The sequence below is a fragment of the Parasteatoda tepidariorum genome, chromosome 9, assembly GCF_982258835.1.
Source record: "Parasteatoda tepidariorum strain Cologne lab strain chromosome 9, Ptep-v5.0, whole genome shotgun sequence".
In the NCBI taxonomy this organism is placed as follows: domain Eukaryota; kingdom Metazoa; phylum Arthropoda; class Arachnida; order Araneae; family Theridiidae; genus Parasteatoda; species Parasteatoda tepidariorum.
This window is the reverse complement of record NC_141763.1, coordinates 56,417,655-56,441,006: the sequence shown is the minus strand read 5'-3', so window position 1 is coordinate 56,441,006 and position 23,352 is coordinate 56,417,655. Positions and strand designations below refer to the sequence as shown.

At 28.2% G+C, this 23,352-nt stretch overlaps 1 protein-coding gene across 3 annotated transcripts; it reads left to right on the top strand.

The window, feature by feature from the left end:
• Nucleotides 1-259: 259 nt before the first annotated feature.
• On the top strand, nt 260-22,043 carry LOC107453889 (anaphase-promoting complex subunit 13). Of its 3 annotated transcripts, none has more exons than XM_087151861.1 (2): nt 260-326; nt 21,629-22,043. In XM_087151861.1, the coding sequence occupies exon 2, from the start codon at nt 21,645-21,647 to the stop codon at nt 21,870-21,872; it is 228 nt and encodes a 75-aa protein (XP_087007987.1). In that variant the 5' UTR covers nt 260-326; nt 21,629-21,644; the 3' UTR covers nt 21,873-22,043. The 3 variants fall into 3 exon arrangements, with proteins under 3 accessions (XP_087007987.1, XP_087007986.1, XP_087007985.1); XM_087151860.1 differs by lacking the exon at nt 260-326 and adding an exon at nt 14,750-15,489; XM_087151859.1 differs by lacking the exon at nt 260-326 and adding an exon at nt 14,750-15,496.
• The last annotated feature ends 1,309 nt before the right edge of the window (nt 22,044-23,352 follow it).

Here is a 23,352-nt window from a genome sequence, read left to right as displayed (position 1 = left end):
AGGAAGGAAGTACGTTAGTTTCTCTCTTGATTTTCATATAGATTAAAATCTTTCAACTTGAAACACTATATGAAACTGAAAACTGCATTAAACATAGTTCTAAAGAAAAGTATCATGGAAATTTTAAAAAATATTTTTATTAAATAAAAAGAAAAAATATTAAGAAAAGGGAAAATATCGTAGTACATTCCTATACAACTGAAAAGAGGAGGAGAGGGAAGGGAAAAGGGCTAAAGGCATGAAACCGGTCTCTCCCCAGATGGCGTATTCGAGTGTTGCGATCGCGAATGGAGAATTTGTCATTAGAAAAGAAGCCAGCTTTTCCTGTAATGAATAAGTAGATCCGTTCAATACGTTTTTTCCATTTAAGAACGAAAAGAGAGGAAATTGAAGTGTATTTAAAGTTTTGATAATCCCGATGCAGTTTACATCGATTAATCATTATCATGTCATTGCTTCAAAGCAACAAAGAATTATTTTAGGCACCAAAATTTTTAAAGAATTTTTCAAATACTTTAAATTTTATGACTATCCCTCCCTTTAAGGGGGATATTATCATAACTACGGCAAGTTGGCGAAGAGTCGCCGAGGAAGGAAGATAACGTTTCTGGCGGAGGGAACCAGTTTTCCTCGAATCATGACGTTTACGCCTCTTCCTTCTCATTGGCTCAAATTCCCTGACTACTCCTTAGAACTTATCGGTTAAGATATATCAGTTATTAAGTAACCGGTTCCGATTTCTTGTTCTTAAAGAACGTATACAAAATATTAGTTCTTGAATAACGTACGGTGTCAGTTCCTAAAGATTAAACACACGTTTTGCAAACGTCTTATCTAAAGTTATTAATCCTTTTATTCTTTTTTTTAAAAAAAATCTGTTTGACTCAAAATTAATGAGATAACATTTGAATAATAATTTTAAAAAGTCTTATAATGCACCACAGTTTCTTTTCTTTGTTTCTGAAATATAATTCATATTTGATTTAAAAATTTTATTCATTTTTCAATAGGATGAAGATTTAAATGAACTATGCATTTTTCAATACAAAATGCGTTTAAGATGGATCTGAGGAAAACGTTTCTAAGAAAGCTTAGACATTTAAATGTTTTACTTTAACCTTATTTTTATTATTTTTTAATTAGGATGAAGATCTTATGGCAATTACCTTAAAAGTTTGCAATTTCAAATGTAACGAAATTTTATAATGTATTTTTATTGCAATACATTACTTATTGCTTTTATCGCTAAATTCAGCATTTCAGATGCGTAATTAGGACGAAAAGAATAGATTAAATTTTCTTATTCCAAATGCATAATAAAAATTCTTCACAATGAAATACATATTATTACGCTAATAATGAACTATGATAGATTTGAGAAATGAGTTAAGGAAACACTTTATACATTCAAAATAAACAGTACAGTCAAATTAAACATTTAATCAGAAAAAGGTGATAATTTTCAATTGGAAATATATATAAGAAATTATTCACAAAGGAATCGATACTTTTACGCAAATAATAAATTAAAATAGATCTCAAGGAATAGACCTGAGAAAGCAATTAATACATTTAAAGTGCTTTACTTTAACCTTATTATTTTATTCATTTGTTTACAGTTTCAAAAGTTATAAAAGTTTAAAAAAAATATTTATATATATTTCATTATCATACGCAGCACTTTACTTTAACATTGTTTTCTTTAAATGCAATTTCAAAAGTGATAAAGTACAAGAACCAAGTCTTATTTCATAATTATACGACTAAAAAAGAGAGCAATTTCTTATAACATTACTAAATAAGATATTATATAATAGTATAAGAAAAAAAAGGAATGGTAGATTCAAAATAAATAATAAGAAAATCTTCACAGAAAAATCAATATTTTTACATAAAAAATAATTAATTGGAGAATATCTTAGTAAATGGATCTACAAAAGCAAATTATACATTTAAAATAATTTATCCTTAGAAGGCAACAGTGAACTATTTTGTTAATAAGAAATATATTTCAGATATTTTAGTATATAGTTTTAAAAACTTAAATAAACATGTATTATAAAATTAGTTACAGTGTCTTGACATAAGTCAATACAGTGTTTCTTTGTTTCTTCAGTTTGATTATACCAACCTGCACTTTAGTATATATAAAAGTAAAATGTAATTTACATTTTAGGGCTCTAAGAGAACTTTTGCTGCTTTTATTTGTTCTTTAGCATTTATGTTATTTTTAACCTAATTGATTTGTTTTATCCATCATGAATGCTTGCATCTTAAGAAATATCTGTAGTTGATTTATAGAGAAAATTACATTGTCAACAATCTCAACTTTCATCATAATAAACAACACTTAAACTTGAAAAAAAGTTGTTCGCAAAAGTATAATACTAGTACTAGTAATACTAGTTTCCATTGCACGTATTTCAATTATAAATTTGGAGTTTAATTTTAAAAAAAACTATAACTTTAAACGCGATAAAAAGATTTTGTTAAAATTTAAATCAAATCAGTAAAAAAAATATTTCATTTATCTATTTAATTATTTTTTTTTAATTTTTTTTTACTAAGAAATTGAAAATAAAAAACATTTCTGAGAGAACCCCAAACAAGTCAATACAATCAATGCATCAGAATACGACATCAGGTCAATGCTCTTCCCAGTCATAAAATTTTAAAATTAAATTCCAGCTTAGAGTTTAAGATTAGAACTAAAATCGAAAGATTTAATTAAAATTATTACTAAATATTGCAAAGAGAATTTTGTGTTTTAATATTTGTGTTACATGATCTTATAAAAGCACAAAACACATGATCTTATGAAAGTTCTAACACATGATCTTATAAAAATTTGCAAAAAAATCCCCGAATCATTTAATGAATATTTTCAATTCTGAAACTGTCGTAATATTTAAAATGAATAAATAAATAAAAATAAAAAAACGCATTGAGTTCCATGTTTCGTTTTAAATGTAACCAAGTCGCTAATATGGTAATTATCATTGTTCCTGACATATATAACAGAAATTATTACTATCTCTAATTTTTTTTTTCATTTTCATATATCATGTGTTAGAGGCGACAAGTATCATGCGTTACACCACGTCCCGTAAAAACGAATGAGCTTTCTTTTCAATAATGTTAAAAGTCATATTTTAAACATCTCGTAACATTAAAGATTTTTTAACAAAATAAAATAAATTAGCATCCCACTTTTGTGAGACATATTCCAATAATCAAAAACTTCAAACAATAATATTTAATGACATATTAATCTTTTCTTTAAGAGACGAGTTTCATAAGAAACATTTCATTCACTTGTGTAACTTTTTTTAAATTCCTCTTGACCTTACATTTCTTTAAAGGAAATTTTAAGATGTTTTTTTCGTTAAAATAAATAAATAAATAAAATCTTCAAAGTCAGCCGCTATTTTATAATAGAGAGGGGGAGAAACAGTTTTTTCTCATTTTTAGACAATGACAAAGGAGAGAGAAAGGTAAGTTTATTTATTTTTATAAAACATTTTTTATTTACCCATTTCTTAGACAGATATTTGTTTATTATGATATTAAATATGTATTTAAGATTTCTATTCCCTGATGTATTTTTAACGTAACTTTTCCTTTTCTGCATTTTTAGAAATCTTATATTGGGTAAAATAATGTGTTAAAATGATTTTTCCAAATTCGAAGCTATGAAGTTCAATGAGTTCAAATTTATTATTATTTTATTACATAGAAGCGAACTGAAAATTGCTTGAACAGTATCTGATGTATCAAAGGCTCTAGGATGAAAATTACGTCTGACGATTCGTATGCATTGCGTATCCACTGTAGTTATAATTTATTATATTACACGTAATAAGCTTTCCAAAAAGAGTGGACAAAAAAATCTGAGAAAATTGTGCAGTACTTTCCCAAAAACCAGGCAAATTTTAATTCAAAAAGAGAAGTCCGAATATATTCATTAACAAAGATATCAATACAAGAATGAGTCTTTTTATTTAGTATTTATGGCTCAACATCTTTATCAATAACACTGTTAGAAATGTTTTGTTATTCGTCTCAAGCTATAAAGTCAAAAATCTGAAGGAATGTTTAGTAAGAAAAAAGAGTATGATTTTGCGTTTTAAATCGTGTATTAAATTATTTGCACCTGCAGTGATTAAATTGCATATCTTACATGTGCCTCTCAAAACACGGAAACTGCATCTTAGTACGTGTAATATTTTGTCCTACTAGTTTTTATTAATGAAATATATCTTTGCTGTTATAAACTGTCAATTAAAATGAACAATGATGTGTTAATAAACATTAAAAATATATGGATAAGCTATCTTATTAAATCTACAATACAGTAAGTAAAAATCCAATTTAATATATATAAAAAACTTATTTAATATCTATGTATCGGGAAATTAAGCTTGTTTTTCTCTTGTTTTAATCTAGCCATACAGCGTTATTGTAAGTTCCAAAAATCACAATCATATGTGATGCCTTCAACTAGCAAGCAACATTATTTATAACAGAAGATTTTCGATTGCAACAGCTAAGAATACAAAAGAGGATCAATTTCTTGATTTCAGAGTTGTAAGAAAATGTAGCTGCACCACAACTAATAGCTAATATTCTACAGAATTTCTTAACTTCTTATTTGAAATATTCTCGAGCAGCATGACAAATAAAATTTTTTGTTTTATTCCACTTACGAGTAGTGTCTTATTTTCCACCCCTATTCTTATTATCAGGGGTAATTGTGAGCCCAATTAAAAAATCCTGAAAATTTCCTGAGTAAAATCATTAATGACGCATTTCAAAAAATTAATATCTTTATAAATTTAAATCATTGATATTTTCACAACGTGAAAGTCAACATAAATTATATGCAGCATAATTTAAATTAATAATTATGTATTTAGTTTACTTTTATCTCTAATCACATTTATTATTCTACCAGAAAAAATATTTACAAATGAAAGAGATGCCAAGAATAAATTCTAGTTCTAATATTTTTAAATAAAATATACAAGAATTTTTATACATAAATGTGATCGATGATTTCTGTAAACTTCTGGACTGTGGATTTCCTGATCGCAAATAGCGAAACATCTGGAAACCCGGATTTTTTCCGGAGCACATTCATCTCTGTATTATTTTCAATTTAAAAATAGAAAGAGAGAGAGGGAGGGGGGTTTACTTTAAATAGTTTGTAAAGAGAGGCTTGAACTAAGCAAAGTATAATAAACAATAAGAGAAATTATGCTATGTTTACAAATATTTCGAATAGTCGAAAATAGTATTTTTTATTATTAAATAAAATGCAACTTGCAATTTATTTAAATCAGTAATTTTGACATGAAACTCAGGTTATATATCTTAATGATTATAATTTAGCTCATCTCATTTGTAATCTTATATAACAATTATAAGTTCAATTTTTAACAATCTACATTGAACTTTTAGTTATCTATTATCAACCAACAACCATAAATTCCAAGGTCAGGGCTTTATTGCTAACATCCGCTGTAGCACTTTCGTCATGGTGCAGGGATTAGGTTCGCAAGTACCATATGATTAATGGATGGGAGGTATTCTTTGTGTGTTCATTGATAAGATTTGGTTTTGAAATAGTCAAATACTATATAAATATAATACACCATTTCTCACAATATATTTAATAATTCCTTTAAAATGTCCATTATAAATGGCAAAATTTCCTATAATTTAGATAGCTTTAGCAAATTTCTTTTTCTCCATAAATGCTTATAAAAAGTAATGCTTGCATTAAGCTTTCATTTTTATTTAAAAATTCTATCATAAATTTTTTATTTGAAACTTTCTTCATAACCACTTATCATCCCACTAAAAATTAAGCATGCCTAATAATATTGCGATCCAGTTGCAGACAATAGATTCAGACTAAAGGCATTTGATTTATAAACTGCTGTTTGTAGAAAATGCAACACCATGAAGGAATCATCAGAATCAAATGAAATTCGCAGCAAATGTCAATTATAGGATATTATGCAAATTAATAAAGTTTCAGAGCCATCGCGCGTGCGTGGCGCGCGCAGCCCCCTCTGAATTGATGCTGAAAGCGTATAAATAAAGTGCTGTAGCGGGACGTTGAAAATAGTCTATGATTATTTGTTAGTGGCAAACTTTTAGTGAGACCTGAGTATGCCTCCACGACGGAAGAATAAGAAATTCAAGCAACTTACGGAGTTTGAACGAGGGAGGATAATCGGCCTTCGAGAAGGAGGATTTTCCTATCGCGCAATAGCAGCTCGTATGCAGCGGAACAGTTCCACAGTGATGCGAGTTTGGAAGCAGTGGACCGACGAGCACCGAACAACTCGAAAAACAGGCACTGGACGACAGAAGGTGACGTCAGAGCGCGATGATCGACACCTGCTCCGCATGGCGGTGAATGATCGCACAGCTTCCTCCAGGCAGCTGGCAGCACATTGGTCTACTGCTACAGGTGTACAATTGTCGGCTTCGTCAATTCGTCGTCGTCTGCTGCGCCGTGGATTGCGTGCAAGGGTGCCATTATACAGGATTCCCCTCACGGCGGATCATCGACGGCTGCGTCGGCAGTGGGCTCTTGAGCACAGAGACTGGCGAGCTGATTGGCACCAAGTTGTCTTTTCAGATGAATCACGCTTCAATTTGTGGACCCATGATGGCCGTGTTCGTGTTAGACGTTATGCCGGTCAACGCTGCCTTCCTGAGTGTATTATTGAACGACATAGTGGTCGAACACCCGGAGTTATGGTCTGGGGTGCGATTTCGTATCATGGACGATCCAATTTGATACGAATTGAGGGTAATCTCAATAGCAACAGATACGTCCGTGAAGTGCTACAGCCCGAAGTCGTTCCTTTCCTTCAAGGCATCCCTGGAGCTATCTTTCAGCAGGATAATGCACGCCCACATGTTGCGCGGACTGTTAGAGACTTCTGTTCAGCACAACGCATGCAACTTCTTCCTTGGCCTGCTTATTCGCCGGATATGTCGCCTATTGAGCACGTGTGGGATATGGTTGGTCGGCGTCTCACTCGTGATCCGCGTCCTGCAGTTTCCAAAGACGAACTTTGGTTGCGCATACAAGCGATATGGAATTCTCTTCCTCAAGCAGATATTCAACATCTGTTTGACTCCATGCCACGTCGTATAGCAGCACTTATTGCAGCGCGTGGTTGCTGCACCAAATACTGATTTCGGACGCTTAATTTGTTTCTTTTGTTTTGAAAATTTCATCATTTATTTGTATCAGTACAAGTCGTTTCTGAATTAAATTTCATTTGATTCTGATGATTCTTTCATGGTGTTGCATTTTCTACAAACAGCAGTTTATGTAAGCATAAGTAACTTGAAATGTTAATATTAGACAGTTATATGGGTGATTCTTTGGAAACATGACAATTAGAAGAAGAAAAATTTCAAATTTAAAATCTTCAAAATAATCATTTTTTTTTTGTTCATTTATTTAGTTCCATTTATTAATATCTTACAGACCGCAGTGTAGTTTATTGAAATTTGTTTAAGGAAAAATATTTAATTGGTGTAAACAATTAAATCTTCAAATAGAGCAAAATTAGTTGCAAAAATGTAAAAAAAAAGCTTTTCTTAAAGTTTATAAATACAAAAATCAAATAAGAGCTAGGTCGTAGAGAGAATTTGTAATCTGACTTTCCTAACTTTTCAATAAATTCTGCATTCAAAATAATCATGTCTATAAATCGGAATTGTAAAAAAATTAGCTCAACTCCGATTATGAAAATGATTTAGAGGAATGTTTATAATCATGAGGATAGAAATATTACTTTTATTAATCTTACTACAATCGTTTAAATTATTACTTATTACAAAATTAATTTATAATCTTTAAACGTTTTTGAGCCTATTTTTTTTTTACTAAAATATTAAAAAAGCACACATAAAGCTATTGAGACTGAGGGACAATCTAGCTATTGATTTCCTGGAAACAGCAAAACGTTATGATTAAATGAAAATAAATAATATTAATTGCGAAAATATAAATCACCTTTGAGATAAAAAAAAAAAGGGGGTGAGGGAACTTAAATGTTTCTGTTACTTTTATTATTCTTTGTAATTCATTCTATTTTCACTTTCAAGGCGATCTTTCAAAACTATTTCGTATTTTTACAAACTTTAATTCCTGATTTTGATTATTTTAAAATTAATATTGTCTATGGAGCTGTAATTATTTCTAAAAGCATAAATACATTACAAATAACAAAGTTAAACGAATATCTTTTAGATTGATAGGTTCATATCATTGACGCATAATTAAAAATATTTTTTTTTTGTAAAATTACTTACTTTTTAAATAATTACATCCTAATACACTTTTATAATTAAAAATGTATTTATAATTATGATTTCATGTCAATCCATGTTAACATTTCACCAATTTTTATAGCAAATAATACATATTTATAAAGTATTTAATTAAATATTTAACAAATAAGGTATCCTTCAGCTCATAAAATTCCTAAGTCAAATTTATTAAGCTAAGTTCTAAAGGTAAAAATTAAATTTAATGTATCATGGTTAGTTTCCTTCAATATTTATTACAGAATCAGCTTGGGTTAAGACATTTATTTGTTATGCGTGACTGTGCATTAATATTTTTTACAAATTCATGTCTTGAATCTAAGATTAAATGAAAATTTCAATATATTATAGGTCGGTGATTGGCTTTCTGAAAAATTTGGAGTCGAAAATTTCAACTACCAACTCTACAACTATGGTTCGAAAAATATGAAAAACTGTTTTAAAGATAAACTAAATATATAAAACGATTAATTGTAAAAAAATGTATTAAAAATTCCTACATGGGTTTTTTAAATTTATTTTTGGAGAAAGCATAAATTATTAATAGAATAAACTTTATATTGAGAAGAAAGAAGAGTTAAAATATCTAAAAAATATAATTGATAAAAAAATTGACTTTTTTATACTAAGAAATTTATTTGTAGTATACTCTATTAAGACGGTTAACTGTAATTAGCATTTTTTCCCAATTTTTTTTATTATTAAAATCTTTCGCACACTTATCTCTCACTTCCTTTATGTTAGTCAATAACTATTTTAAAGTTGCTTAAAGTTAAAAAATTAAAAAGTTGAAAAAAACGCATGAAATTTTATCTTACTTGCTGCAGGGTTCCCACGATCTGGAAAATGTTTCAAAGTGGTCGCAAATGTGAGATAAAACTAGATATTTTAAGCAGTTAAAAATATTTAATTTAAAGGAAATATATATTGGTGGAAAAAATAACTCAAGAATCGAATTTACGAGTGAAAGATAAATTTAAGCATTTTTCAGTAGTCTTGAAAAATTTTAGCTATCACTCATTCATTATTTCCAGTTTTTTTTATTTTTTTTTAAGAGTTTCATTTAATATAAAATTTAATTATAATCATTTAATAGAAAATTCTTAATTGTATGGTGGAAATAATAATAATAAAAATAAGGTTGAAAAAATATAAATAATAGAAGAAATAATAATAAAAGAAATAAGGCTTTTCATACCTTCAAAATTTGACGTAAATCAGGCACTTATGCACCAGTAATAAAGTCGGACATTCGTTGATCATGAAATATCGATGCATTTCACTCAATGAGATAGATATGAATAACTCTGTATCAATTTGCCCTTTACAACACTATTCTTAATATGCTTGCAATAAATTTTACTTATAAAGTTTTTTTTTTCTTCAATAACCGTACTTTAAATTACTTTCAGATAGAAAAATTTAAATAAGAGAAGTTATTTAAAAAAATATAACACAATGAAAAACTTTTAAAAAAATACCATAAAGCTTCAAATTTAAACTACTGAGTTCCACACAAAATTTTCTCCACCCTCATCCAAAGAATTCGAAATTCCACATTTTTTATTAGATTTTACAGTAATTACAATTCATTTTATGTAACATAAATGCGAGTGAGTACAATGTGGAATATTTTTAACTAAAGAAAATTTTGCAGATACTAGACTTAATAGTTTTTTTTTCTAGACTTAATAGTCTTTATAGACTTAAAAAAAAATTTTTTTCATATTTTTTCGTTTTAAAAATTTTCTTATTTGGTTTTTTCAGCAGTCAACTTATACACCTGACATACCAAAAATTACAAGTGCGCAATCAAAAATATAGCGGGTCGACTTACATAACTGGTATATACAATATACAGAATATTATATTTTTACAATTGGGTAAATTATGTTATAAATCTTCATTGTAGTCATTAAACTTATGGTTATAAAAATAACACTTGCTAAGATTAATTTAAATCATAAATGTATAGTTTAATATCATAAGCACAGAAGTTTCGAAATAGGCTATCTTACAGAGCGTGTAGATACGTTGATCAAAAAATGACGTTAATAAAGTGTGACAAAATAAAGATTACAAGTGAAGCAGGATGTAATGAATGCTATTCGGGGGTAATTGTGAGCCCAAGTCAAAATTCAAAAAAATGTCGTGAGTTTAAAAAAGAAAACAAAAAAAGAAAAAGCGTAAATTAAAACAAATGTAAACAAGGTTTTTTTTCCTTTTTCTCAACATTTCTGAGTTTACTTTTATATTTAAAATTTTTATTTATATTTAAGAGTTATATTTAAAATTTTACACATACCTATACCATTTACACATACCTATGATGACCATGAGAAGTAATTAAAATTTACAAATATGTTTTTCTGGAGTTTATGATTGTAACAACTAATTACTGATAAAAAATGAATATTTATCATGAATATAAGCTTATAAAGTATCTCTCTGGCTCTCCCTTACAAACAAATGAAAAAAACTGTGTTTTTAAGTTCCACCTTTGAAAATTTGATTTCCGGAAACTTCTGTGATCAATGATTTTTTGAAACGTCTAGACCAGTGATTCTCAACCTTTCTTTTGTGGCGGCACAATTTTAACGATTTCGAAATTTGCCGGCACACAATAAAAAAAAATTAGTTTAAAAGTTGTTTACTTACCTATAATACACTGTGTTAAATAGTTAGTGATAATAATTTTGAATGTGAAATAAAATAATATGTACAACAAAAGCACGTTTATTAAGAGATAATTATTTCTTTCGACTAATTTTGTATTAGTTGGTAACAGTTATTTATTTTTTTGCTAGTTATTAATTGTTAACTTGTTTTCTACAGTTATTAACTGTTAGTTTTTCTACATTGCTATTTTTGTGTGATTTCTTGTTAACTAGTTTTTTTGCTAATTAATTGTTAGCATGTTTTTTTGTTAGTTATCCTTTGCTAATTCACTTTTATAACTATTAATTGCATAGCTTGCTTTAATGATTAGCTTTTATTTCCGTTTGAAAATCATATTTAGTTTTCTTTCTTTTGTTAATTAATAATTTTAATGGTCATTAAATTTTCTACTTATTTCAACATTTTTTGAAATTGCCATAGACAATTTAAATTTAAATGCTTCCTTCTTATTTTAACTTATTTTGAGATTGTCAGAGACAAGACAATCGATGACAAAGATTTTCACGCTGTTAAAGCCCGGAAAAATTGTAAAAGTATATATATATAATATTATGTATATATATATATATATATATATATATATATATATATATATATATATATATATATATATGATATTATACATAATGTTCACTTTTCTTTAATTTAAACTTTACTCGTAATAAAAAAAAGCCTTTTAATTTTTATTGTATCATTTCTAATATTTGGCGACACATTTTAAAAATTTGGCGGCACACAAAAGTGCCGCGGCACAGTGGTTGAGAATCACTGGTCTAGACCTTCGATCTCCGGAAACTTCCGGAGATCAAAGATCACTCTGTTAGCGAAAAATCCGGATTTTTTTCCGCAGCACAATCAGCCCTGACTATTTAAATATTTTTATCTAAGAAAATCAACTTCTGGAGTCGACTTGCTAAGAAAAGAATTATTTACTGATTTGATAATAATAAAAAACACGGTATTTTGATCTGTTCCGAAAATAACCAAACAATTTGTCGATTCGGGAAAATCTATTCAGCTTCAGTATTTTTCATTTTGGAAAAGCTATGAGTTTTGGAATTATTGGCTACACCTGAAGTTTAAGCACATCATAAATAAATGCTAATAATTAGGCTAATAATATGATAATAATTAAATGCTAATAATACGTAGCGGGTCCTAAAACTTGGCTGGGTCCAGTTATTCAAAACTAAACAGAAAAAAAAAAAAAATCTAGGTGTATATATGTATAAACTACAGACGTAACTTATGATGGACGATGGGAGCTACCTAAAGCATTTGCAGCTGTTAATGTTAAACCTTGTCATTTTCAACTACACCTAGAAGATAAGAGGATTCCTAAGTCAAGCCCAGCAACCTTATCAAGTCGACCAAATTCGATTTCGTGAAGAATTTTGTAGTTAAAACTAACGCGTATTCGTGGGAGAAGAGAAAAACCGTCCATTGTTAGCCTGACGGTAAGGGAACTCAACCGGAGAGAAATTGAACACATTGCATCGCTACCAATAGATAATTTTATTCCGTTATGCTTCAGTGTTATGTAAGCACGAATAATAAAATTTCCCGAAAAAAGTTTATTATGTCAGAAATTAAATTTTTTTAATAATATTTTTAATAATATCTGTGTGTCCTTCTTCTCAATCTTAATGTAACTTTCTGTATTATTGATTTTATTATTTGAATTCTTCAAAATAGAAAATTCGAAAGACTTCAATCTTCAAAGAAAGACAACCAGAAAATAAATAACTTATCAAATGCGAAAAACAAGAAGATTTTCACCGACATCAGAATTTTTCAATTGAAATTGTGGGATTGATGAGAAAAATTTAGAGGAATCGTATTTCACCACTCTTAATGACTTTTTATCATATTTCTTTTATATTACATGTATATAAGTAACAATTTAAAATTTCTTAAACTAAGGAACCTTATTCGAAAGTGAATAATAAAAAAGAAATTTTTTTAATTTTATTTTTCAGTTTCAGTTAATATGTAATTAAGATGTGTTAACGTTCACTGCAGATTGGTAAGCAAATATATAAATCTTCAACGACGATTAAGTGCACTATTTCCATCCTTTTTGTTAAAAACCTTTAAGGTCGTAATCAGCTATATGGAATTAATAAATGAGAAGTCATAGAAGGGGAGAGGCGAATTCGTGAAAGCAGGACTTTAAAACTAGTTTATTATATGAACCTTATTGACCCTACCCAATATTTATTTCTGAGATCAATTTTTGAACTCAGAAATAAATATTAGGTTGGGTCAATTTTATTGAAGGCAAATGCATATAATTGATTTATTACATGGCAGTTCCTTCCTGGCACCCCCCCCCCCGAGGCTGGCTGAAGTATTAATAAAATATCAGAATCTAGATTTCTGAAAAACCATGAAAAAAAGATTAAATGATTGAACCCATTAACCCTTTTCTGTTGACACTAGATAAAACTTCTTTTGAAGACTATAAGTGTTATTTATAGAATTCGAAACAGAAGTTAATACCGAGAAATTATTTGAGCAAAAAATATGTTGAAATGTTAATAATTAGGAGTTCAATAATTTTTAAACTATTTAGTGCCTCTGAAAATTAGTTCGTGGATATCAATGCATTAAATGTTTACATAAGGCGTTTTAAATTGTTACATGCGTAAAATTATTACATTTACAAAATCGGAGTTCCGTCGAAAAAAGTTGGATCATACAGGGTTTCATAATCGAAAAAAATTTGGGAATCGCTGTCGTAATACATACTTTTTTACTTGATTGAATGCTCTTATTCTAAAAAAATGTAATTTATTTTGAATTTTATTCACCCTAATTATTAATGGAAGTTACTATTACGAAATAATTTAAGTCATAAAAAATTTAGTTGATAAGGAATATTTTTTCAGTCATAAAAGCATAACTTCAGTATTGCAATGGTAATAAATTTCCTTTCCTCAAAGTCCCATTGAAGGCGGCGTGATAATTTCACGGTCCTTTCTGGAAGATGAACTTTGACCTTGATGAATTTTTTCCCCAGAGCAGCTGTGGGTGGAATGCCTTCTAAGAAAAAGATCATGTGATGCTTTGGCAAGTTTCCCGCCTAACACGCCAAAACTAACGTTTTGATTGGTTCGATAGAAAAGCGCGCACTTCTGTCTTTCAATATGGCTGAGTGGAAAGTTTTGCAAACTGTTTTTTTTGTAAGAGTTTTTATTTGAATTAATAATTTATTAAAATTGTCTAATTTGTAATAAATATAATTTTATTTCTTAATTTCAAACTCCTTTTTTTTTGTTAATTTAAGATTTGTTAATTAAGATTTGTTAATTTAAGATTATTAAAAAGTTACTGTTTATTTTCCCCCTTCTCTTTCGACTCGATGTTTATTCGTAAATGAAGTAAGTTTTTTTCCCTGTATTTTAAAAATTTTATAGTGTATAATTTAGACGTAATGCATCTTTATTTTTGACTAATTATTGTTTTTTTTTTTAAAAAGTAAATATAAATTTAAAGTTAGTATGATTTTGCTTAAAATTTATGTTTAAAAAAAAACACCATTTACTTTGCTTAATTTGTTTAAATAAGATCTAAATTGTATAGAGTATTATAATGTTTAAATACTGGAAGAAAAAGTATTATGTATTCAGTTTTAATATAATAATTATTTTGTTTAGAAATCGATAACCATAAATTGAAGTTTAATTAGAAATTTCTCCGATAAAGTTTAATTCAATTAGTTATTTAAAGAAAAAAATAGTTTTGTTTCATTGAAAACGTTACCTTAAAAGCATAGTATTTAATATGCAATAAATATAAAAATTATTACGTTTGCCAAACTTTCCATTTCGAATTAACAGTTAAAACTTAACAATTTTAAAATGGATTAGCCTACTTGAATAGAGTTTCCATAAGTAAGTGTTTATTTATGTTTATCTTTGATTTTCTACTTCGTTATCCTTGTTTCTTTAAAACCCAGATTTTTCACTCTTGAACTATGTTTACATTTTGCATGCGATTTTTTTTCTATCTTCTGTACCTGTTATTTCAATTTCCTCCCCGTTCCTGATATCACGACGGTAACACCGTTCTTTTTTGGTCCTCTCCTCTTAGAGAGCGCCTTTTCTTTCCCCCATCTTCCCCCTTTCCGTCGTGATGTCATGATCGGGTTTCTCTTTTTCCTCCTACCCCTTGGCGACCTATCCAAATAGGTCGCCAAAAAATTGGCGGCACTTGGCCTTGCCGTAGTTATGATAATCATCCCCTTCATATCCAGTGCTGTAGTTTGGGGCGCAATTTTTTTTTAATATTTGAAAAAAAGATTTCAAACCAGTTAAGGCTGTTCCTTAAATATGTTAATTAATGTTGACAATATTAAGTTATTAAATCACACACAAAAAAGTACTTTCTCAGAATAAACATATTTTTTTCGACATATACGGAATTCTGTCCTTCGAAATATGGATGGTACTGGGTAACCACAATTTTGTATTATTTTTAAAATTAAAATTTGCATTAAAACAATATTTCGAATAAATTTAAAACCAGTTTGGTCTAAATTGAAAAAGTTAGCTAGTTTAACTAGTATAATTTCTCCTTTTCTTAATTTAATGTAATTTATTTAATAACTTTTTAAATTACTTTAATAGTGATGCTTTTTGTGTTACTATGTTTTCTTTGAAAAATATGGGGAAAAGAGAAAAAAAATAGTTGGTAATATTGAATAGTGAACTACATTGTGAAAATTAAAATTAATAAACAGTTTTATTAAAATATTTAAAACATATTATATTGATGCATTAGCATAATGTATTTAAAAAAAATTTATCCTTCTTTAAAACCATAATTGAAAATAATATGAAACTTCTCAAATTAATATTAGATTATTTATGCACATCAAAAGTCCTAAAGGCAAAAAATGGTTAAGTTATTATAGCTATTAATTTAAAAATTGGTCTGTATCAATGCAATTGATTGGTAACAGTTGTTTTTTTAAATTTAACTGATTTAAAATCTTTTATTAGAATGAGGAAAGACAATTTTTTTAATTAAATTTCCTCTCGTTTGCATGTAGGTAGTCTTTTTATTGAAATCATTTTAAAATATTTTTGTTTAAACCCTCCCCGAGCTGTGGTTAAACCAGCAGGCAAACAACAAACGTTTTGTTCAAGCCAACAGATTATGTAAATAAAATATAAATAAATGAAACTGCTAGATTTTTTTCCGTTAATCTCCTACTCTGCTTATTTGTGAATTTACAATAAAATTAGAATTCAAGCATATTGTATGCTATAAATTAACTGCTCTATCAGTATATCACTTATATATAAAACTCACTTTCTGTTGTTAATTTTCACCGAAGAGAAATCAAACTGAAGTAACATATAATGGTTCATAGTTAATTTATTATTAATTCAAAACTTTTTCTGTATGTTCAAAATATTAAATATAAATAATATTTTTACTTGGTTGTAACAAATAAAATGATGTAAAATAAAATTATAAATGCTAGGTTTTTCAAGTCAATAAAATAAAAGAGTGAAATAATTGGATTTTATCACTCATATAATCAAAAATGTCGAACACACCGCTTTCTGAAGACAGAAGAGGGATTGATCTTATCAGCAACTTAAATTCATCTTCTTCTCCGTTTCTAGAAAGTGATGCACGAACATTTTTCGTTTTAGGTGTGACAAAAATATAATTATTATTTTCTTTTTAGTCTACCTAAAAAATGTTTTTTTTTTTTTTTGCAGTTTTGGATCTGTTTATGTTTTAAAAGAGTCAAAATTTCAATTACTAATAACTTCTACATATAAAGCAAAAAAGTTTTGTTTTTCGAAAAATTTCTTAAGTGATAAAATGATGATAAACTTAGCTTACAATATTCCGGAAACAATTTTAGCTTATTTTATCAATTAGAATAATGGTTGAATTTGGAACTCTTCGGCTACTTAGAAAGTGATCAAAATATCCATTAGCGTTACATGCAATTTTCCTTTAATTGGTAATAAACTCTTGTTGTGATCAGGAATCTACTTGTATTTTCACTTAGCACAGAGTTTCAGAAAATATTTGAATTTTCTAGCTAGTCGGAAACTGGTAGAAATTTCAATCGCAAATTACCATCATTACAATCACAAAAGGAAGTTAATTCAGTTATTAATAATAAATGCTGTAGGTAATAAGAAAACTTTTGTAAATTCATGGAGATTGTCACAAGTTTCTCAACATTCTCAGAGATAAAAAGAAAAGAGTTGTTAGTAATTTACTATTGATAATTAACTATGTTACTCCATTGAGCTTTTGTATGTTTTTATATTCTCTATTAAAATAAATTTAAAATTTGATAATTTATTTTACATGAATATTAATTTTCACCCACAATAAAATGTTTTTTTCACAGAGCTCCAGTTTATACGCAAAACTCAAATCAATTATTTACTTTTAATGTAACGATTTCGTTTTTTTATTTTTTTTATAACATATTTTATTGCTAGTGCTACCGAATTCCACAGGGTTTTTAAAATTCCAGTTATTTCTCAGTTAATATTATTTCTACACCTAAAATTTTTAAATTGAGCATTTAAATAATTATTTATTGATGTGCTCACTTTATACCGATATTATCAAAACTCCATGTAATGTTTCGATTTTATTTTCGGCAGTTATTCGTATTGATTTTCACATTTGGTTTTAAATATCCAGATATATTTTAGATAATGTGGAAAATTCAAATCGCGCTTATGAATATTTAATTTTTAAAGCAATGATTCTATCTATCACTTGTTTTTTTTTTTCAGGGGAGGAGAGGGTATTTATTTTCACAAAGTTTTTAATATATTACATATTACAACAACCAAATCTCGAAAAGAAACGCACATTTAGTACCAAAGAATCCAATTTGCTTGATTTCGCCGCCGATCTTTTTTTCGATAGTAACTGCTTCGGGTTTCATGATTTTTAATTATGTGACCGTTTAATTATGTGTTAATTATGTGACTTACGAAATGGTGAAAAAGAAAATAATTAGTCTTTTTTCTTCTTACAAAATGTGAGAATATCACCCATGATATTAGAATTAAAAAAATATTACATATTCATTTTAAAAAAATATATAGCTACCTACAATTTTATTTTGTCCAAGTAGAGTTTTTTTTTTTTTTTTTTTTTGTGAACACATTGTTTATATTATTTTAATTTAATTAGTAGCATGTAAATTTGTTTTTATTAAAAGTATGTCTTGCAGAGAGATATTACTAGTGCCAGAGAGGTTTGTCTCAAAAAGCCCAAAAAAATTCTGCCACAGGAGGTGCAAAATTTTTTTGATTACTAATTCTAGAAAATGTTAATTATTAGGATAAAATGCAATCTGATTCTTTAGAGAAAAATTAAAACTTGAATTAATGATTCAAAAGTTTATGTTAGTGTATAGATTAGTGATTCCAGTTACATGCTAGTAGAGTATGTAAAATGCACCAAAAAATTTAAACAGAGATATCAAAAATAAGTTATGGCCTGGCACATGTAATTCTCCAGCATAGAGGAAAAAGACAAAATTTCAACCAAACTTTATGCATGCATAAATTTCTATCTTTCTTTTTTTTTTTCAAAGCTGAATGAGAAAATTAGAATTCTGGGTATGAAATTACATTGTTGCTTTTCCTTGAGGTACATGTTTGATCAGTTTTAAAAGACTTTATTGTTCATATATAACTCTTATTTTTTATAAATTCTTTATTTTGTCTATTAATAGATAAAAAGAACTATGAATGTGAATATTAATAGATGAATAAAGAGGTAGAGAATTCTAATTTTTAATAGGAACCCGCTTTTAGTAAAAAGAGACCCAGAAATATCGAAGTCCTGTGTCCTAAAGATCCGTAGCTTCAAAATTGTAGCAGAATCACTGAAAGATTATTTTCTTTCACTACTGTCAGCTAGAAATTTCAAGGACCCATACTCCAACTGTCAGATTCAATGGCTCAACCAGTAAAATTTTTCTATTTTTCCAGTAAAATTTTAAGATTGATAATTTAATGTATCAATAAATTTTCTAAAGGTTTATTTTGAATTAACAACAATTAAAATAGAAAACCTTTTAAATAATAAACTGTGCCTATAAATTACGCCTGCAGAAGTAAATTCAGCTATTTTATTGATTTACTAAAAAAATAGCCTCACCTAAAAAATAGTTGAGAAAAACCATTTGAATTTACTTGTGCCCAGTTGCCATTTTATTGCCTGCGCTGGCAAAATACCTAATAAACTACTTTTAAATACTTATTATTATTGAATGATAAATATAGAAAAAGAAGAGGATAATTCGAACGATAATTAAAAAATTTTACTAAGCTTTATCTTGAACATATTTTGTATTTTTTAAATTTAACTTCATTTAGAATTGCATTTAATTGTTTCAACTTCAGATTAATTTATGAGTCTCATACTTTTCTATTTTTTTTAAAGCCTGTTGTATTTTTTTAAAAATTGGCAAAACTGTACTCTTTTGCTATCATTTTCTTGGAGTTCATAATTGGTGATATACTACAACTAATTAATATGTCAAGATTAAAACTTTCTTTTTTACCAAAATTTACTTGTAATATTTGAATCATGCATTTAGATAATTACTGTTTTGATTGATGCGCAATTTACACCGATAGTATCGTAAATCGATGTAATGTTTCGATTGAATTTTCAGCAGTTATTGATTTTCATGTGGTTGTTAAACATCCCAATATATTTGAAACAATATGGAAAATTCGAATCGTGCATTTGAGTATTTATTTTCTAAGGCAATAATTCTATAGAATTTTCAGAAGTTATTTGCTATTGATTTCTCCATATTTTTTAAATCCTATATTTTTATACAATATTATTTATTACAACAACCTTATCTCAAAACGAAACACTCGTTTGAGGAGTCCCATTTGCGTAATTCCGTCATCAATCTTTTTTCTTTCTTTTTTTTAAGAATTACTACTGCAGATTTCATGATATTTAATAATTTTTTTTTTATTGTGATTAGTTACAAAATGCGTAATGCAAATGTGTAAATACGAAATATGTAATTACAAAATGCGTAGTCCCACAGTGGACTGGCCACGGTCAGTGTACGGGTGGGTGACCACTTGGATCAGTCTACGTAGGGACCGAGGGTGTGCGGTATTGGTCCTCGTTAAACTGTGCTACCGTAAAGTGCTCGACTTCGCACGCAGGTCGTCGGGCTACCGAAGCGGGGGTGCCATCCCCTCCGCAGAGGATCAAAATTGTGATGGCATGTCTTCGGATCATCCTCCGTGATGTTTCCCAGACCGTCGCCAATAGCCCATTGTGCAGCTCTAGTGCGACATAAATTAACAATAACAACAAAATGCGTAAGTAAATAATGTGTGCGTTTCCCCCTGAACAAAATGCGAGAATATCACCCATAATAATAGAATAAAAAATTATTACATGTTCAATTAAGAAAGTAATAGATTTTTTATTTTTGACACAGCATATTTGTTATTTTAAATTAGTAAAATATATGTTTGTTAGTATCAAAAGTATCTTGCAGAAAGATAATAGTGCTAGAGAGTTTAGTCGCAGATATCTGAAAAAAATTCTGCCACACGGTCACTGATTTGCAGTACTATGCCCCTTTTATTTTAAAAATCTTTTATGTTCAGGCCGAAAACTGAGAAAAATGACTTAAAAATGAGATTTTCTAATAATAAATGGAAAGAAAATTAAAGATTTTATATATGGTAAAAAGCTTACAGTGCCCAATTCTCGAGGCATCCTATTCCATACTCTAAAACTTTTTTTTTTTTTTAATGCTGCAAAATGTTTGCATTTTATTCATTTTTGAATTGTTATTTCATTGTCTTTCTTTTTTATTATTAATTGGCTGTTAATTTAATTCTAAGGGGTATTTATCCCCATAATCCTCGTCTTCCTTGCACCATGGATTAGATCTAGATCCTTATTAGAGTCGAGCTTTATCTCAATATTTATCTTAAATTATATAATTAGCATTAAATTGGCATAATAGCAATATTAGCATTAAATTGTTTCAATAAATATTAAATAGCATTTTTTCCACTATTTTTATTTCACTAATCATCAAAATAACAGGTTGTCATGAAAACCTTCTGTAAACGAGTTTTAAACTTGGCAAGAAGAAAATAAAAATTTTATTTGTTTAAAAAAAAAAACGGTTTTAAATAAGGGAATATAATTTCCTTTTCAAAAAGTATGCTTACCAGTTAAAAATTATGGATGTAGAGCATTGGGTTGTAATCAATACGAAAGATGCCATTAAATTGAAAGTGGGATTTATTTTAAAAATTTAAAATAAAATCCTTGTTATGCTTCTGATTGTATAGTGTTTGAATTACAAAGTTTAAACTTCAATTTGTTTTGTTTAATGAAATTTACTTTCTATATATTTTATAGTTGAAAAAAAAGAATCCTTATTTTACTTCTCTTCATATGAGTATGAACCCTGTAATGCTAAGTCTATAAATAATTTTCATTTTCTTTCCCTTTAATTTCTGATGTATATTCTTAAGTTAGTATTATTCATCAGAAATTATTTTTAATGATAAATATATTTTAGGTCTCACTCTTAAGACATGGATAGCAATGTTGCACGCAATGGCAGACTTATTGATATTGTTGACAGCACATGGCGAGAAGAAAAGTTACCTGATGAACCTATTGCCGTCCCTGCTTCAGAACTTCCAGATCCTGAACCTGATAATGGAAATCCACAAGAAACATTGAGAGAACAAGAACAAAAATGGACCGATTTAGCTTTAAATAAAATACATAAAGTTACTCCAACTGTAACAACATCTTAAAATAACATTTTTATGGTAAATTTTTGTATAATGCAAGATTTATTGTATTGCCTCATTAACTATTGTATAGCCTAGTAAATTTTTAATTTGTATTCAGTCATTTTAATTTGATATACATGCATTTAAATATTTCAATTTTTTCTATGTTCAATAAAACATCCACCATCCAGTGATGTCATGATTTTTGTACAAGTTTCTTATTAAGTATTAAATCAATAGATGAAAATTTTTTACTTTTTTTAATATCTAAATTAAATCAAATGTGCATTTCAAAATATTACTGATGGTAATTTTGTGTTCAATTTTTATTGAAAATTTATATGAAATAAATAAATGCCAGATATTCTGTAGAAATTAAATTTTTAAATGAAAAATTGTTATACTGGACTATTATTAGAATTTAAAAGACATACTAAAACCTGGCTTAAAAATTGCACCACAGGAAAATTGAAAGAATCTGTTGCAAAGCAATCTCACAAATTTTTCCGCTGTTACCTCATATAATATTTGTCATGATTTTCTGCACTACTAATTCAGATTAAAGAACAGCAGTTTAAATTGCTCAGCTCTACACCTTGTCACATTTAGGACATGACCCAATCAGGTAGACAATATTGTTATTTTATGTGGCTGGGTGGCGCAGTTGGTTTGTCATCGGCCTTCTGAGCCCAAGTCTGCGGGTTCGATCCCCGGCCCAGACACCGGATTTTCGGGATGCAGAAAATCCTCAGCGGCCATGTCGTATGATTATGCGGCATGTAAAAGATCCCTGGAGTGCCTTATTGGCTCTTGGCATTTCCGGCAAAATTAAATTCCTAGTGCACTTTAGCATCCATATAGTCTCGGTGCTGCCATCTAGTGTGGCAGTAACTAGACGTCCAAATTAACATGACCAACGGTATCTCACCCATTGTGGTGGTCCTGAAAGAGTGGATACCACCTCTGGAGAACGCACTAGGTCTGCTCATCGGCAAGACCGATTGTGCAGTTCATTGGAAATAAAAAAAATATTGTTATTTTAAATTTAATCTTGTTTTATCTGAAAGAGTGAGTATCAAACATACTTAAAATTTTACATTTAAGGTAATTGTATCAAAATTTCTTTTTCCCGGTAGAAACCTTGTCATATTTAGGGTAACTATCATCCACTGGTCAGCAGTCTTTTAAATTACTTTGCATCACCTGATTTTATTTATTTTTTTTAATATTTAGCAGCATTTGGTTATGAAAATAAGCTACTATTATATTTGTAATTGTGAAAATGTGTGATTTGTAGTTATTATAATACAGTACTAGCTAACATTTACTGAGATCAGGGTTAATGTTATCAATCTCTTATTGTTATCAAATTCACTAGGTCCTAATTTTATCGACTCAATTGTATGTTAAAATTATCGCTTTCTGTAATTATTACATAGTTTATTGTTATCAGTTATATTTATTTTTCAAAAATCATCTTAACTGCCAAAGAAATATTCAC